We start from the raw sequence: 16,255 nt of genomic DNA, 5'->3' as shown, positions 1-16,255 counted from the left end.
GAAAGAGGAAGAGGAGAAGGAAGGGGAGGAGGAGAAGAAAAGAAAAACAAGAATACCTTAAGGGACTTATGGGCAATATCAAGAAGATCAGTGTTCTCAGTACAGGAGTCGCAGAAGGAGAAGAAAGAGAAAGGGACAGAAAACTTATTTGAGGAAATAACACCGAAAACTTCTCTAACCTGGAAAAGGAAACAGATACCCAGAGCCCAGAGAATTCTAAAAAAGAGGAACCCAAAGATCCACACCAAGATATATCACAACTAATTAATCAAAAGTTAAAGACAACGAGGGAATCTTAAAAGCAGCAAAGGAAAAACAACTTGGTACACACAAGGAAGCCCCATTAGACTCTCAGCAGTTTTCCAGCAGAAATGTTGCAAGCCAGAAAGAAGTGACATGATATATTCAAAGCTGAAAGAAAAAACTGCCAACCAAGACTACTCTACACAGCATAGCTGTCCTTTAGAATTGAAGGAGAAATAAAGAGTTTTCCAGGCAATCAAGAGTTGAAGGAGTTCATCACCTCCAGACCAGTTTTACAAGAAGTGTTACAGGGACTTAAAGCTGAAATGAAATGGCACTAATTAGTGTTAGGAAAAAAGGCAAGTATAAGAATCACTGGTAGAGTAAAATTCAAAATAATCTAATGTAAAGGTGGTAGGTTCACTTATAAATCTGGTGTGAAGGTTAAAAGACAAAAATACTACAAATAACTAAGACAAAAATATGTAAATTAGGATATCAAAAACATGAAACATTGGGAGGGGTAGTAAAAATGTAGAGTTTTAGACTGCGTTCAAACTTAAGTTGTTATCAACTGAAAACAGGCTGTTATAAGTTGTTTTATGTAAGTCTGATGGTAACCACAAAGCAAAAATCTGTAATAGATACACAAAAGAGAAAGAGAAAGGAATAAGCAAACCACTACAGAAAATCATAAATCACAAAGAGAGCAAGAAAAGGAAAAAAGGAATTATAAAACAGCCCCCCAAAAAAACAGTTAAAATGGCAGTAATTCCAAACCTATCAATAATTACCTTAAATGTAAATAGACTAACTTCTCCCATCGAAAGACACAGAGTGGCAAAATGGATTAAAAAAAAAGAGAAGACTCATCTATATGCTGCCTAAGACACTCACTTCAGATGTTAAGGAGACACACACACACACACACACACACACGCACACACACGCACACGCACACACACACACACACACGCACAAAGTGAAGGGAGGCAAGAGATACTCCAGGCAAATGGAAACCAGAAGAAAGCTGAAGCTGCTATATCAGACAAAATAGACCTTAAGACAAAGACTATGATAAGAAACAAAGGTCACTATATAATGATAAAAGGCTCAATCCAACAAGAGGATGTAAAATTTGTCCATATTTATGCACCCAACATAGAAGAACCTAAATATATAAAGCAAATATTAACAGACCTAAAGAGAGATATAGACAGCAATATAACAATAGTAGGGGACTTTAATACCCCCACTTGCATTAACAGGTCATCCAGACATAAAATCAATAATAAAACATTGGACTTGAAGTACACATTAAGCCAGATGGACCTAACAGACATTTACAGAACATTCCCTCTCAAAGTGAACACATTCTTCTCAAGTGCACATGAAACATCCTCCAGGACAGATCACATGTTATGCCACAAAATAAATAATAAATTTAAGAAGACTGAGATATTATCAAGCATCTTTTATGACCACAGTGGTATGAAACTAGAAATCAATTACAAGAAAACTGGAAAGTACACATATACATGGAGATTAAGCAACATGTTACTAAACAAACAATGGATCAATGAAGAAATCAAAAGAAATATCAAAAATATACTGAGGGCACCTGGCCGGTTCAGTCAGTGGAGAATGTGACAATCTCAGGGTTGTGGGTTCAAGCCCCACATTGGGTGTAGAGACTGCTTAAAAATAAAATCTTTAAAAAATGTCTTGAAACAAATGAAAATGAAAATACAACATATCAACATTTATGGGCTGCAGTGAAAGCAGTTCTAAGAAGGACGTTCATAGCAATAAATGCCTACATTAAGAAACAAAAACACCTCATGAAACTAGAAGAACAACAAACTAAGCCCCAAATTACTAGGAAGTGGGAAATAACCAAGACCAAAGTGGAAATAGAGACTAAAAAGACAACAGAAAAGATCAATGAAACTAAGAGATGGGTTTTTTTTAAAGATAAACAAAATAGACAAGCTTTTAGCTAGACTCACCAAGAAAATAAAGGGCTCAAATAATATCAGAAATGAAAGTGGAAATGTTACAACTGATACCAAAGAAATGCAAAGGATAAGAGATTACTGTGAACAATTATACACCAACATATTGAACAAAATGGAAAAAATGGATAGATTCCTGGAATTTACAACCTACCAAGACTGAGTTATGGAGAAATAGAAAATCTGAACAGACCAATTATTAGTAACGAGATTGAATCCATAATCAAAACCCCCCAAGAAACAAAAGTACAGGATCAGATAACTTCACTGATGAATTGGACCGAACATTATTAAACACTTCCTTATTAAACACTTCCCAAAAACAGAAGAGGAGGAACACTCCCAAATTCATTCTACAAGGCCAGCATTACCCTGATGCCAAACCAGACAAAGACACAACAAGAAAAGAAAATTACAGGCCAATATCCCTGATTAGCATAGATGCAAAAATCCTGAACAAGATCTTAGCAAGCCAAATTCATCAATACATTAAAAGAATTATATACCAGGATCAAGCGGGATTGACTTCACGGATGCAAGGATGGTTTAACCTTTGCAAACCAGTCAATGTAATATACCATCATAACAAAATGAAGGATAAAAATTGTATGATTATCTCAACAGAGGCAGAAAAAGAATTTAGCAAAAATCAACATCCAGTTATAAAAATTCTCCAAAACGTGGGTATAGAGGGAATACAATACACTGCAACGTAATGAAAGCAATATATGACAAGCCCATCATCATACTCAATGGTGAAAAGCTGAATAGCTTCTCCTTTAAGATCAGGAATAAGAGAAGGATGCCCACTCTTGCCACATTTATTCAACATAGTATTGCAAGCAGGAGCAATTAGGCAAGAAATAAAAGGCATCCAAATTGGAAAGGAAGTAAAACTCTTTACAAATGGTATTATATTTGGAAAGCCCTAAAGTATCCATCAAAAAAACATTAGGAATAATAAATTTGGTAAAGTTGCAGGATACAAAATCAATACACAAAAATCACGTGCACTAATAATGAACTATCTATCAGAAAGAGAAATTAAGAGAACAATCCCATTTATAATTACAGCAAAAAGAATAAAATCCCTAGGGATAAATTTAACCAAGGAGCTAAAAACGTATACACTGAAAACTGTAAGACATGAATAAAAGAAACTGAAGAGGATACAAATAAATAGATATTCCAGGCTCATGGATTGGAAGAATTAACATTGTTAAAACATCCCAAGTACCCAAAGCAATCTACAGATTCAACACAATCCCTGACAAAATTCCAATGGAATTTTTCACAGAAATAGAACAAACAATCTTAAAATTTGTATGGAATCATTAACAGACCCTCAGATAGCTAAAGCAATCTGAAGAAAGAAGAACAAAGCAGGAGGCATGACATCCTGATTTCAAACTATATTACAAAGCTATCATAGTCAAGGCAGTATGGCATGGACATAAAAATACACACATAAGTCAATGGAACAAAATAGTCCAGAAATAAACCGACATGTATAAATCTTCAATTAATTTATGACAAAGGAGACAAGAATATACAATGGGTAAAGGACAATCTTCAATAAATGGCATTGGAAAGCTAGACAGCCACATGCAAAATAGTGAAACTGGAACATGTCTTCCTCCATACACAAAAATCAACTCAAAAAAAATTAAAGGCTTGAATGTAAGACCCCAAATCATAATGATCCTAGAAGAAAACATATCTGGTAAGCTCCCTGACATCAGTCCTGGTGATGATATTTTGGATTTGATACCAAAAGCAAAGGCAACAAAAACAAAAACAAACAACTGCATCAAACTAAAAAGCTTTTGCACAACAAAGGAAACCATCAACCAAATGAAAAGGCAACCTACTGAATGGGAGAAGAGATCTGTAAATCATATATCTAATAAGAGGTTAATATCCAAAATATATAAATAACTCTTGCAATGTAATAGAAAAAAATCTGATTTTAAAAAGAGCAGAAGATCTGGATGTCTTTTCCCCAAGAAGACATACAGATGGCCAATGGGTACAGGAGAAGATGCTCAACATCACTAATCATCAGGGAAGTGCAAATCAAAATCACAATGAGGTAACAAATCACAATATGGCTATTACCAAAAAAATGTAAGAAATAACAAGTGCAAACAAGGATGTGGAGAAAAGGGAACCTCGATGCACTAATAGAACTGTAAATTGGTACAGTCACTATGGAAATAATATGGAGATTCATAAAAAATTAGGAATATGGGGCACCTGGGTGGTTCAGTCCATTGAGCATCCAACTCTTGATTTCAGCTCTGGTCACAATCCTAGGCTCCACACTGAGCATGGAATGGAGCCTGCTTGAGATTCTCTCTCTCCCTCTCCCTCTGCCTGTCTCCCCTACTCACAAGCACTCTCTCTCTCTAAAATAAAAAAAACAACAATAAAATGAAAAGAATTACCATATGATCCAGAAATTCCATTTCTGAGTATTTATAGAAAGGAAACAAAAACACAGCGCGCCTAGGTGGCTCAGTCAATTAAGCATCTGACTTCAGCTCAGGTCATGATCTCAGTTTGTGAGTTTGAGCCCCACATAGGGCTCTCTGCTGTCAGCATGAAGCCCGCTTTGGATCCTCTGTCCCCCTCTCTCTCTGCCTCTCCCCTGCTTGCACATGTGCACTCTCTCAAGAATAAAAATAAACATTAAAAAAAAAAGGAAATACAAACACTAGCCCAAAAAGGTATCTGTACCTCATCTTCACTGCAGCATTATTTACAATAGCCAAGACATGAAACAACCATAGTGGCCACTGATGGCTGAATGGATAAAGACAACATGGAACAGAATGGAACACACAATGGAATATTATTCAACCATTAAAAAGGAAGGAATCCAGCTATCTGCAACAACATGGATGGACCTTGAAGGCATTATGCTAAGTGAAGTCAGACAAAGAAAGACAAATACCATATGATCTCACTTATATGGAACCTAAAAAACAAAACAAAAACACACAAAAGCTGAACTCAGACACAGGGAATAGACTGAGGGTTGCCAGAGGTAGGGGCCAGAGGTGAGCAAAATGGGGAAAGTGGTCAAAAGGTACAAACTTCCAGTTACAAAATAAGTCATAGGGATATACACAGTATGGTAACTATAGTTAATGCTATACTGTATAATTTACAGTTACTAAGAGAGTAGATCTTAAAAGTTCTCATACAAGAAAAAAATTTGTACCTATATGTGGTGATGGATGTTAACAAGACTTATTGTGATCATTTTGTAGTATGTACATAACACTGAACAATTGTTATATACCTGAAACTGATGTTATATATTAATTATATCTTAACAAAGAATAAAACAGGAAAAAAAGAACTGAAAGCAGGATCTCAAAGATATTCACACACCCACAGTCACAGTAGCATTATTCAAAAAATAAACAAAAGGTAGAAGTAACCCAAAGATCCATCAACAGATGAAGGGATAAACAAAATACGTATATACATACATACAACGGCATGTACCTAACAACATCAATATATGTGAGGCAAGGAGAAATAGATGAATCCACTGTTCTAGAGACTTCCTCACTTTTCTATCAGTAATGGACAGATATGGCAGGCAGAAAATCAATAAGGTCATAGTTGAACTCAACAGCACCATTAATTAACTAGATATAACTGACACCTATAGAATATTCCATCCAACAACAGCATATACATTCTTCTCAAGATCAAATGGAACATTCACAAGATGAATGTTCATCTAAATCAATCCTCTAAGTTTTCCTTCTTAGGAAACTAAGAAGAGTAAATTAAACCCAAAGTAAGTAGAAAAAAATAAAAATTAAAGCCAAAATCAATGAAATTGAAAACAGAAAATCAACAGAAAAAAAAAATCAATGAAATCAAAAGCTGGTTCTTTGGGGGAAAAAAATCAGCAAAATTGATCAGCTTCTAGCAAGACTAAGAAAAGGAGGGAAGATACAATTCATTAATATCAGAAATGAAAAAGGGACATCACTACAGAGCCCATGGACATTAAAAGGAGACTAAAGGAATACTATGAACAACATCATGTCCACATAGCATCTAGATAAAACAGACCAATTCCTTGAAAGACACAATCTGCCAAGACTCACACAAAATCACACAATCTGAATAGGCCTTTATCTATTAAAGAAATTGGATTAAAAACTTATCTTCCAAAACAGAAAGCACCAGGCCCTGATGGGCTCACTGGTGAATACTACATACAACAGAATATCATTCAGCCTTAAAAAGCAAGGAAATTCTGGCACATGCTACAACATAGATGAACCTTAAGGATATTATGTGAAGTGAAATAAGCCACTCACAAAAGGACAAATACTGTATGATTCCACTTATATGAGGTACCTGAAGGAGTCAAATTCATAGACACAGAAAGGAGAATGGTGGTTGCCAGAGGCTGGGCGGAGAGGAGAATGTGGAATTGCTACTTAACGGGTATAGAGCTTTAGTTTTGCAAGATGAAAAGAGTTCTGGAGATCGGCTGCACAATAATGTGAATGTACTTAATGCTGCTGAACTGCATGCTTACAAATGACAGAATGGTAAATTTCATGTTATCTGTACTTTGCCATTTAAAACAACAATAACAACAACAGTGGTACCTGGGGCAGAGCTATGCAGTTGTAAAGTTTACTAAGTCCTGATCAGGTCAGATGGGGCCCCTGAGGACAAACTATAATCACAGTCCCCCACACTCACTGCTCACAACCCCTTTCAGCCCACAAAGCATCTGCTTGGACTCACAGAAAACACCAGTGAGATCGAAGGATGAAGGTATGTGGCCAGGTCACTCTTGGTAAGAGGCAGCAGCCAGCCCACAGCCCCATTCTTCAGGGTGCAAGGCCAATGCTCTTCCCACCACCTTGGGCTCTGTGTAAAGCCCAGATTCTCAAACTGTGCCGTGTGGTGGTTTTGGATTCCAGCTTTGCCACTTACAGCTATGGGGCCTTGGGCAAATTACTCAGCCTCTAGAAGCCTCCTGCAAAACAGGGATAATAACAATCTGCGGGGTCCTTGTGGTTTCATTATGCAAGAAGTATTCACAATGACCTGGCACTCTGCCAATAGTAGCCATTATGGTGCCTCAGGAGTTGGATTTTGTTTTGTTTTGTTTTTCTCTGAAGATCTTTTAAGGGACAAAGTTACTGTCAGCAGTTTAAAGGAACTGAAATAGATTTCTTAAGGACTTGCTGGCTCTGGGATCCCACACAACCTTGTGCCAAAGCCTTGAAAGCCCAGGACAAGCAGGGTGGCTCAGGGTTCACCCCTTAACTTCCCACTTCTGGTCTTGGTGCCTCAGTGAGCTCAGCTGGGACCATACGCCCAGGAAGCAGTATATTGCCCCAGTGTGGCCCGCACTTTTTTTTTTTTTTTTTTTTTTTTTTTGCCAAGCCCATGGGCTCTGACCATCTCAACTGAGCTGACAACAGCCAGGGACATGGCTTCCCCAGTGCACAGAGGAGGACCCCAGGACCACACAGACAACAGGAGGAGGGAATGTCTTTCTGGACCCCAGGCAGCAGCAGAGCTGAGCCCAGGTCAACCTCTGTCAGTAATGCAGGGCATTGCTTGGTAATGGTTAGGAAAACCTAACCACCACACACGACTAACTCAGTCTGGAAAAGACCCAGCAAGGTCACAGTGGCAGTTCTTGCTGTCCACAGCTCTGGTTGCATAGCATTTTTTGTCAAGTTATCTAGATGGCATCTCAGGGCAGAGCCCCCAGCAACAGGACATCCCTGCACACAACACAGATTACTAATCCCAGGTTCCTCCTGAGAGGAGGACTTGGGTCCTTCAAGGACCCAAGCACCTGTCCTCCCACTGAGCAGGACAGCCACACCCAGATGGCCCTCGAATTCACTGCTGGAGTTCTTTGGGGACCCGTGGGTGGGCCCATGGGTGCCACCACATAGCCGAGGGGGCCTGGCCTTCACTGCTAGAGAACTCAGAGGAGCCAGGTGGGTGAACCCTCCCTCTTGCACTCACCCCAGCCAGCTCTGGAAGCCTGGGAGCAGAGAGAGGACTGTGATGTGCTTGTCAGGGCTGGGAAACATCACTAAATATCAGAGCTACAAGGCTCTCGCTCGACCTTTTTGTACACAAACTTCACCATGAGCCGTAAGGAAATCAGGGACCCCAGCAGGCCAGGGCTCCCATTGGCCCCATTCGAACTCCTGGGGAGCTCCCATCCTGGAACACCCCCTGCAAGCAGTGAGCTCTCCACACCTTCTGCCAGCTCCAGTCTTCTCCACATTCCAGCTCAACAAGGCAGCAGAGAAGGGGCCCCTTGCAGGCCAGCGCCCATTCCTGGGGAGGTGGCTGGAGAGGCATCTCTACAGGAGCAACGGCACAGGCCTCCCTCCCCAGATTTATCAGCAACGTCACACCCTTCCCTGCAGCACACACCAAAACACTCAAGCAGGCAATGACCTCCGACAATTCACCTTGCACGGGGTGAGAACAGGGGTCTGGTTCTCTCGCTCCAGGCCTGCGATTCTGCATCCAGATGCTTTTCTTTTTCAATGGTGTCAATTGTGGTAAAATACGCATACAGAAAACTTACCACCGTAACCGGGTTTGGACGTACAGTTCAGTGGCATTAAGTGCATTTGCCGCATCACACAACCAGCACCACCATCCATCTCCAGAACTTTTCCATCTTCCCAAACCAAAGCTTCATGTCCATTAAACAGCTCCCCGTTCCCGCTGCCCCCTGCCCTCGGCACCCACCATTCTACCTCCAATGTCTGTGATTTTGACGACTCCGGGTACCTCATAAGCGAAATCATATGGTATTTGTCCTTTTGTGACTGGCTTATTCTACTCCGCACAATGTCCTCCAGGTTCATCCATGTTGCAGCAGGTGTCAAAATGTCTCCCCTTTTTAAGGCTGAGTAGTATTCCATTATTTGGATACACTACCCACTTATTTTCCCATCTGTCGATGGACACTTGGGTCACTCCCCCCTCCCGGCTACCGTCAGTGCTGAACCAAGTGTAGAACCAAGAACATGGTTCTACAAACTTCGGAGTCTTTGCTTTCACTTCTGCCAGGTACGTACCCACAGGTCGAATTCTTGGCCGTCTAAGACTCCTTCTAGCTTGCAATTTCACCCCCACAGAGCACGTGGGGTCAATATCTAAAACCACCAGCAGTAGGCCCTGACCATGGTCATTCTTCGATGCTCCCCTTCCTCCAAGCACAGCCCCGGGCATATATGGGAGCTGTGTGGGTCCTACCCAAGTCCTTGGAAATCACGCACAAGCTGTTCCTCCCCTCAGGGCAGATCTGCCATTTCCCAGCGCACTCAAAACACACTGCCCTCGGCACCAGGAGCCCTGGTTCCACAGGGTTTGTGGAGATAGGTCTCTGCCCCCTTCTCCAATCTGGGTAAAGACTGTCAGGGTAGGTGCCCAGCGCCTGGGGGCGCTGCAAGTCTCTGGCTCCAAGCAATAGCCAAAACTTACCTCCCTGGGAGAAGCCTGAACAAATGCCAGTAGTCAGATTGAGGAGGGACATGATGAGGGTGTGGCTGGCCATGGCCTTGCCCAGCCTGAGTCTCTGGGCTTGCCCCACACGCCAAGCCTCAGGTCTCTAATGTCACAGCCTCAGCCTCTGGCCCAGACCTCTGGGACCTTGCCCCTGGGTGTGTATGCTGGATAGAGCCCTAGACTTGGAGCTCCCTTCCCTGACCCCTCTCCCTCCCGCCCCCCAGTTAGGGCCCCAAGGTAGTGCCTGGGCCCCCTTCCTCCCAGGTCCAGCTCTGACGCTGCCTGCTGGAGGTAGCTGCAGTCTGATCCTCGCCTGGGGAGTGCGTACCTTCAAGGTCTGCCCATTCCAGTGCATGAGGAAGGCCAAGATGGCCGCACAGCTGCGACTGATGCCCAGGGTGGAAAAGACCAGGATGACAGAGCCAAGCTGGAGGTGAAGTTCTGCAAGAGGAAGGAAAGGCGGGGGACCTGCATGGCCTCGTTCCCTGTGGACCTTAGTTGCCGTAAGCTGACTGGCTTCAGGGGCCCATGGTCTAAGAGTGAGTTCAGACCCAGCACACCATGGCATAGGCTAGTCACGCAACATCTCTGGGACACTGTTTCATCACCTGGCACATGGAGGTCCTCAGACCTCACTGGCAGTTCAAGAGAATCACACTGGGTGTTCAGCATTATCATGCAAAGGTCTTTTTTTTTTTTTTTTTTTTTTTGGCTCTCCAGGTTTCTAGCCCAAGAAGCTCAGTTACCAGCTGGCCTCCTGAGTGGGATGAGAAGATGGTCCCCCCAGGACATGGGGGTGCTGACAGAGGCAGTACGGCCTGGGTATGAATCCTGGCTCGGCCACTCACTGGCTGTATGGCCCGAGCATGTTACTCTAAGGCACAGTTTTATCCTCCAGAAAATGGGGTTACAGTATACTACCTACCTCAAAAGGTTTTGTCCTGTGCTTAGCCCCATGCCTGACACGGAGAGGTCAGCTACGATCACACTTAATAACGCCCCTGAGGCTGAGGCTCGCCCAGTGAGGGGTGGGGAGGAAATCTAAGCTGGCATCCTGGGCTGATCGGGTAACCTCTGAGAACTGGAGACAAACATACCACATGCGAAATTGCAGACTGTCAGCACTGGAGGAGATGGTTAAGGCCAAGTGCCTCATCATATGGACAAGGAATCAGAGACAGAGCAGTTAAGGACTGGCCCAGCAAGTCCCACCCAGCAAGGTAGGGCTGGAGAGGGGGCCTCTATGGCACAGGACTCTGCCATCCCAAGGTGGGACACAGGGCAAGTCACAGCCTAGATACTGGTCAAGTGAATGTTGCAACCTCCCAGGCAAATAAGGATGTTTGGGCCAAAAAGCCATTCTCTGGCCCCTGGTGCGGCCATGTGGGCTGGGGGCTAAAGTGGTACCCAGCAGGCAGCCCTGGGGTAGGGCCCCTGACTGGACTCAACCTCAATCTCTCCAGCCATCTTGCTCTCCTTGGGCAATCGTGAGCCCTGGGGTGACTGAAAACTGCACCCTCAATGAGGTAAGTGATTGGTGGGCACTGCCATGTGTGATGGGAGAACCAAAGGGACACTGGGCACACACACACTGGGGATCCTGGAAGTCAGAGCTGGGAGGGTTCTGGAATTTTCCATCCATTCCACCCATTGACAGGACAGGCGGGCAGGGATGGAGTTTGATTCACCTCTGGGTTCCCAGAGCCCAGAGCAGGCTGCTCTGACCATATGCACCCACAGCAGGTGGTGGGGGGAGGGAGGCGGGCAACACTCTCATTTCCCAACAGGTGCAGTGAGGCCGGGACCAAGGGTTAAGTGGACCCAAAAGGGCCTACTGGTCCAGCCAGGGTCAGAATGCAGGGCGCTCAATCTGCAATCCGGTGGTCTTATCTGGCCCCACTACCCCCAAGGTAAACATGTGGCTGCCCTCATTGTCAAGGGCTCCTGAGGGACAGTTTGTCCTGGGGCTTGGCCACACCTAGCCGGGCTTGTGCTTGGCCCCACCCTTTCTTTCCTCAGTGCTGACAGTCACAATCAGAAGCAGAAGCGTGGACAAGGTACCACAGCCCTTCTGGCCCCTGGGCACAGACCAGTGGCTTCCTGGTTGGAGATTGCCCCTTACCGAGAAAGTGACAGAGGTGCCTTAAAAAGGGGGAAAGGTCGGCTTCCGGGGAATCTTCTATCTTGATGTGCAGGAGGCTGTCAGCGTCATCTACAAAACTAAACAGAAGGAAAGCAGGCAATCAGGCAGCCTCACACACAGGCTCGCTGGAGCGGTCCTCATCCACAGCAGCAGGCAAATAACTGGACCTCTCGCAGAAAAAAAAAAAAAAGCCCCTACCCCATAGGTGTGTCATGTGGGTGAAGTCCGTTCATCTATGTAAAGCATTTGGCAGTCTGCTTGGCACACTTTTGAATAAACGCTCAAGAAACAGGACATCATTATTATTATTAACCAAACGTGGTACTTTCCTAGAATATGGTGCAGAAAGTAAAATGAGGATGGGAAGGAATAGGTAATGAGCTGGGAGAATGCACCTGTCATGTTAAACGGAGAAAGCCCCAGATAGGAGATGGAGAGTGGTAGGGTGGCTGTTTTAGCGGTCAGGGAAAGCTTCACTGAGGAGGTAACATTTGAGCACAGGCTTAAAAGAGGTGATGGAACAAGCCAAGCAGTCATCTGAGGAAAGAGGGCCCTGAGCAGAGGAGAACAGGGCAAAGGTGCAGAGATGGAGTGTGTTTGATGGATTTGAGAACCAACAGAGAAATCAGAGTGGCTAGAACTTTATGAACACAGGAGAGAGAGGAGGAGAGGAGGTGTGTGACACGTTTAACAAGAAGATGCCTGCAGGGAGCTTGCAGAATGTCCAGCATGCCGTAAGTATTTGGTCAATGTTATTTATGAAGACTGCGGTCTACTGGTGACATTCAGCAGTATGCAGACCACTGTGGCACGCAGGAAGTTGCAGCAGATTCAGAAACAAAAATAGCCTGGTTTAGCAAATACAATTCCCATCCATCCATCCATCGATCCATCCTTTCCTCCTCCATCTATCCCTCCCTCCCCCCTCCCTCCTCCATCTATCCATCCACACCCATCTATTCATTCTTTCCTCAGACACGCACTCAATGACTATTTATTGTGCGCCAGACCGTGGGCTGGACCCTAGTGGGCACAAGATGAACCAAATAGGAGCTGGCCTCTCCCAACGTCAAGGAGCTCCCGGTCTGATGGGGGAGGCAGACACAGAAACAAATGGTCCCAATCCAACTGGCTAGGTTTGGGGATAAAGACCTGCACGTGATACTGGAGAAGAAGAGCAGAGAGAAGTTGAGGGAGCTGGGGAAAGCTTCACAGTGTAGGAGGCATCTAGATGGAGAAGGTAGAAGGGTACAAGCTTACTATAAAAATCAACTGCATTTCTATATACTAGCAATGAACAATCAGAAATTGACATTTTAAAAATACCATTTATAACCACATCAAAAATATCAAATACTTAGGAAGAAATCTGACACAAAGTGTGTAAAACATGTACACTGGGAAATTATAAAACATTTTTTAGAGAAATGAAAGAGCTAAGTAAATGGAGAGATAGACTATGCTCATGGATCAGGAGACTCAATGTTGGTAAGATTCTCCCCAAACTGACCTATGGATACAATTCAAACCCAATCAAAATTCCAGCAGGCTTTTTGTAGAAACTGGCAAGCTCTTCTAAAATATATACAGAGGAGCACCTGTGTGGCTCAGTTGGTTGGGCGTGCAACTTGGACTCAGGTCATGATCTTGCAGTTCGTGAGTTCAAGCCCTGCATCAGGCTCTGTGCTGACAGCTCAGAGCCTGGAGCGTGCTTCGGATTCTGTGTATCCCTCTCTCTCTGCCCCTCCCTTGCTCGAGCTCTGTCTCTGTCTATCTGTCTGTCTCTCTCAAAAATGAGTGAACATTAAAAAAAAATTAAAATGTATGTGGAAATGCAAAGGAGACAACTTTGAAAAAGCTACAATAGTCAAGAGTGCAGAACTGGTATAAAAATACAGGCCAGTGAAAAAGAATAAAGAATCCAGAAAAAAAAAAAAAAAGAATCCAGATATAATCCCACACACACATGGTCAATGGATTTTCAACAAAGGTATCTAATCAGTCCAACAGGAGAAGGATCATTTTTCTTTCAACAAATAATGGGGGCCCCTGGCTGGCTCAGTTGGTAGAACATGTGACTCTTGATCTCGGGGTCATGAGTTCAAGCCCCATATTGGGCACAGACCCTACTGAAAAGCAAAACAAAACAAAACAAAAAAACCCAAAAACTATGAACTTAGTTCTACATTTGGCACCATATGCAAGAATTATTTCAAAGTGGATCATGGACTTCTGGGTGATTCAGTTGGTTGAGCATCTGACTCTTGATTTTGGCTCAGGTCATGATCTCAGGGTCGTAGGATCAAGCCCCACACCCGGAAGAGATAAACCATGAGATCAATAACCTGAGCCGAAATGAAGAATCAGATGCTTAACCAACTGAGCCACCCAGGCACCCAGAGATGATCTATTTGTTACCAGGTGATTAGATAGCTTGAGTCTTTCAAGGAACGGGTTCATTTAATTGAAATTTCAAATGTGTTGGCATAAAATTACTCGTAATATTTCCTAATTATTTTTAAATTTTTAATTAAAACTTTTACTGAGGTCACTCTAGATTCACCCGCAGTTATAAGAAATAACACAGAGAGATTCACCGTATGCTTTGCCTAGTTTCCCCAATGATAACATTTTGCAAAACTGTATTATAATAGCCCAGGATATTGATGCTGATGCAATCTACCAACTGTATTCAGACTTCCCCAGTTTTGCTTGTATTGTGTGTGTGCGCGTGCATGTGCACATGCATGTGCACATGCATGTAATAAGTTCTATACAGATTTATCACCTGTGCGGATTTACGTATCCAGGAGATACTAGCCAAAATACTGAACGGTTCTCGGGCACCTCAGTGGCTCGGTTGGTTAAGCGTCTGACTTGATTTCAGCTCAGGTCATGATCTCACAGGCTTATGGGATTGATCCCTGTGCTATCAGCACGGAGCCTGCTTTGGATTTTCTGTCTCCCTCTCTCTCTGCCCCTCCCCTGCTTGCACATGCATTCTCTCCCTCAAAATAAACTTAAAAAACAAAAATACTGAACAGCTCTAACACTAAGGATTCCTCACGTTTGCCCTTTTGTAACCATACCTGCCCCACCCCGTGCCCCAAACTCAAACTTCCCTAATTTCTGATAACCACTAATCTGTCCTTTATTTCTAAAATTTTGTGATACCAAAAATGCTATACAAATGGAACAACAGGTAACCTTTTGGGATTGCCTTATTATTATCATTATTATTATCATCATTATCATCATCAGCTTGGTGTTAATTCCCTGGATATTTACCCAAGTTGTTGCACATATCAGGAGTTCATTCTGTTTATTACTGAGCAGGATTCCATGGTATGTGTACGCCACAGTCTGTCCAACCATTCATCCGCTAAATAGCCACTGTGGACATTCACACACAGGTTTGTGTAATTATAAGTTTTCACCTCTGTGGGATAAATGCCCACAGAATGCTTTTTAACATTTGTAGCATCTAGAATGAAAATTTTCCTTCCTCTGTACCTAAGATTGATGATTTTTGTCTTCTCTCTCTTCTTTTTTGATCAGTGTGGGATGGGTTTGGCAATATTATCGCTCTTTTCAGAGAGCCAGCTTTTGGTTTCACTGAGTTTCTGGAATTTTGTTTTCTATTTCACTTATTTCTGCTCTTAATCATTTCCTTCCTCCTGCTTACTTTTTCTAATTTTTTTTTTTTAAGTGGAAGTTTAGGTCCTTGATTTGAAACTCTTCGAATATAGGCATTTAGGCTATAAATTTCCCTCTATGCACTGCTGTAGCTGCATCCACAAATTTTGACATGTGGTGTTTTTATTTTCATTCCGTTCAAAATACTTTCTAACTTCCCTTTTGGTTTCTTTTTGACCCATAGGCTACTTAGAAGTGTGTAACTTAGTTTCCAAACATTTGGAATTTTTCCGAGATATCTTGTTATTGGTTTCTGACTTAATTCCACTGTAGTCAGAACATAAAAACATAATTTTTATAACAAATTATTTGTCTTTTGACACTTGTTTTAATGCCCAGAATATTCTATCTTGGCAAAAATGTTCCATGTTCCCTTGAAAAGAATGTGTACTATAGAACACATTCAAAGACCAGAAGAACACTACTTTTATTGGGTAGAGTGCCTTATAATTGTCAACTAGGTAAATGTGGATGGTAGTGCATTTCTAATCTTTAAAATTATAACCTATTGTCTGTCTGTCAAGAGAGATGTTGAAGTCTCTGATAATAATTGTGGATTCCTGGGGCACCTGGGTGACTCAAGTCGGTTGAGCATCCAACTTCATCTCAGGTCATGATC

General features: G+C 42.9%; 1 protein-coding gene across 6 annotated transcripts in view; it reads right to left on the bottom strand.

Annotated features, from left to right (window-relative positions):
- The window catches only part of STYXL1 (serine/threonine/tyrosine interacting like 1), a 72,106-nt gene that overhangs the window by 5,670 nt on the left and 50,181 nt on the right, over positions 1-16,255 (bottom strand). For 2 of the 6 annotated variants that reach the window (XM_081791696.1, XM_081791695.1), the window contains exons 7-9: positions 13,093-13,167; positions 11,920-12,017; positions 10,111-10,238 (exon numbers count right to left, since the gene is read on the bottom strand). The exons of 1 other annotated variant lie outside the window; for it this stretch is intronic. In XM_081791696.1, the coding sequence (XP_081647822.1) occupies positions 10,111-10,238; positions 11,920-12,017; positions 13,093-13,167 (301 nt within the window). The remainder of the gene's footprint in view (positions 1-10,110; positions 10,239-11,919; positions 12,018-13,092; positions 13,168-16,255) is intronic. 3 more of the 6 variants (XM_081791697.1, XM_078440443.2, XM_078440445.2) reach the window with 3 other exon arrangements.

This window comes from Panthera onca, chromosome E3 (genome assembly GCF_046562875.1).
Source record: "Panthera onca isolate mPanOnc1 chromosome E3, mPanOnc1 haplotype 2, whole genome shotgun sequence".
NCBI lineage: Eukaryota > Metazoa > Chordata > Mammalia > Carnivora > Felidae > Panthera > Panthera onca.
Note: the sequence above shows the minus strand (reverse complement) of the source record. Positions and strands in the feature narration are given on the sequence as shown.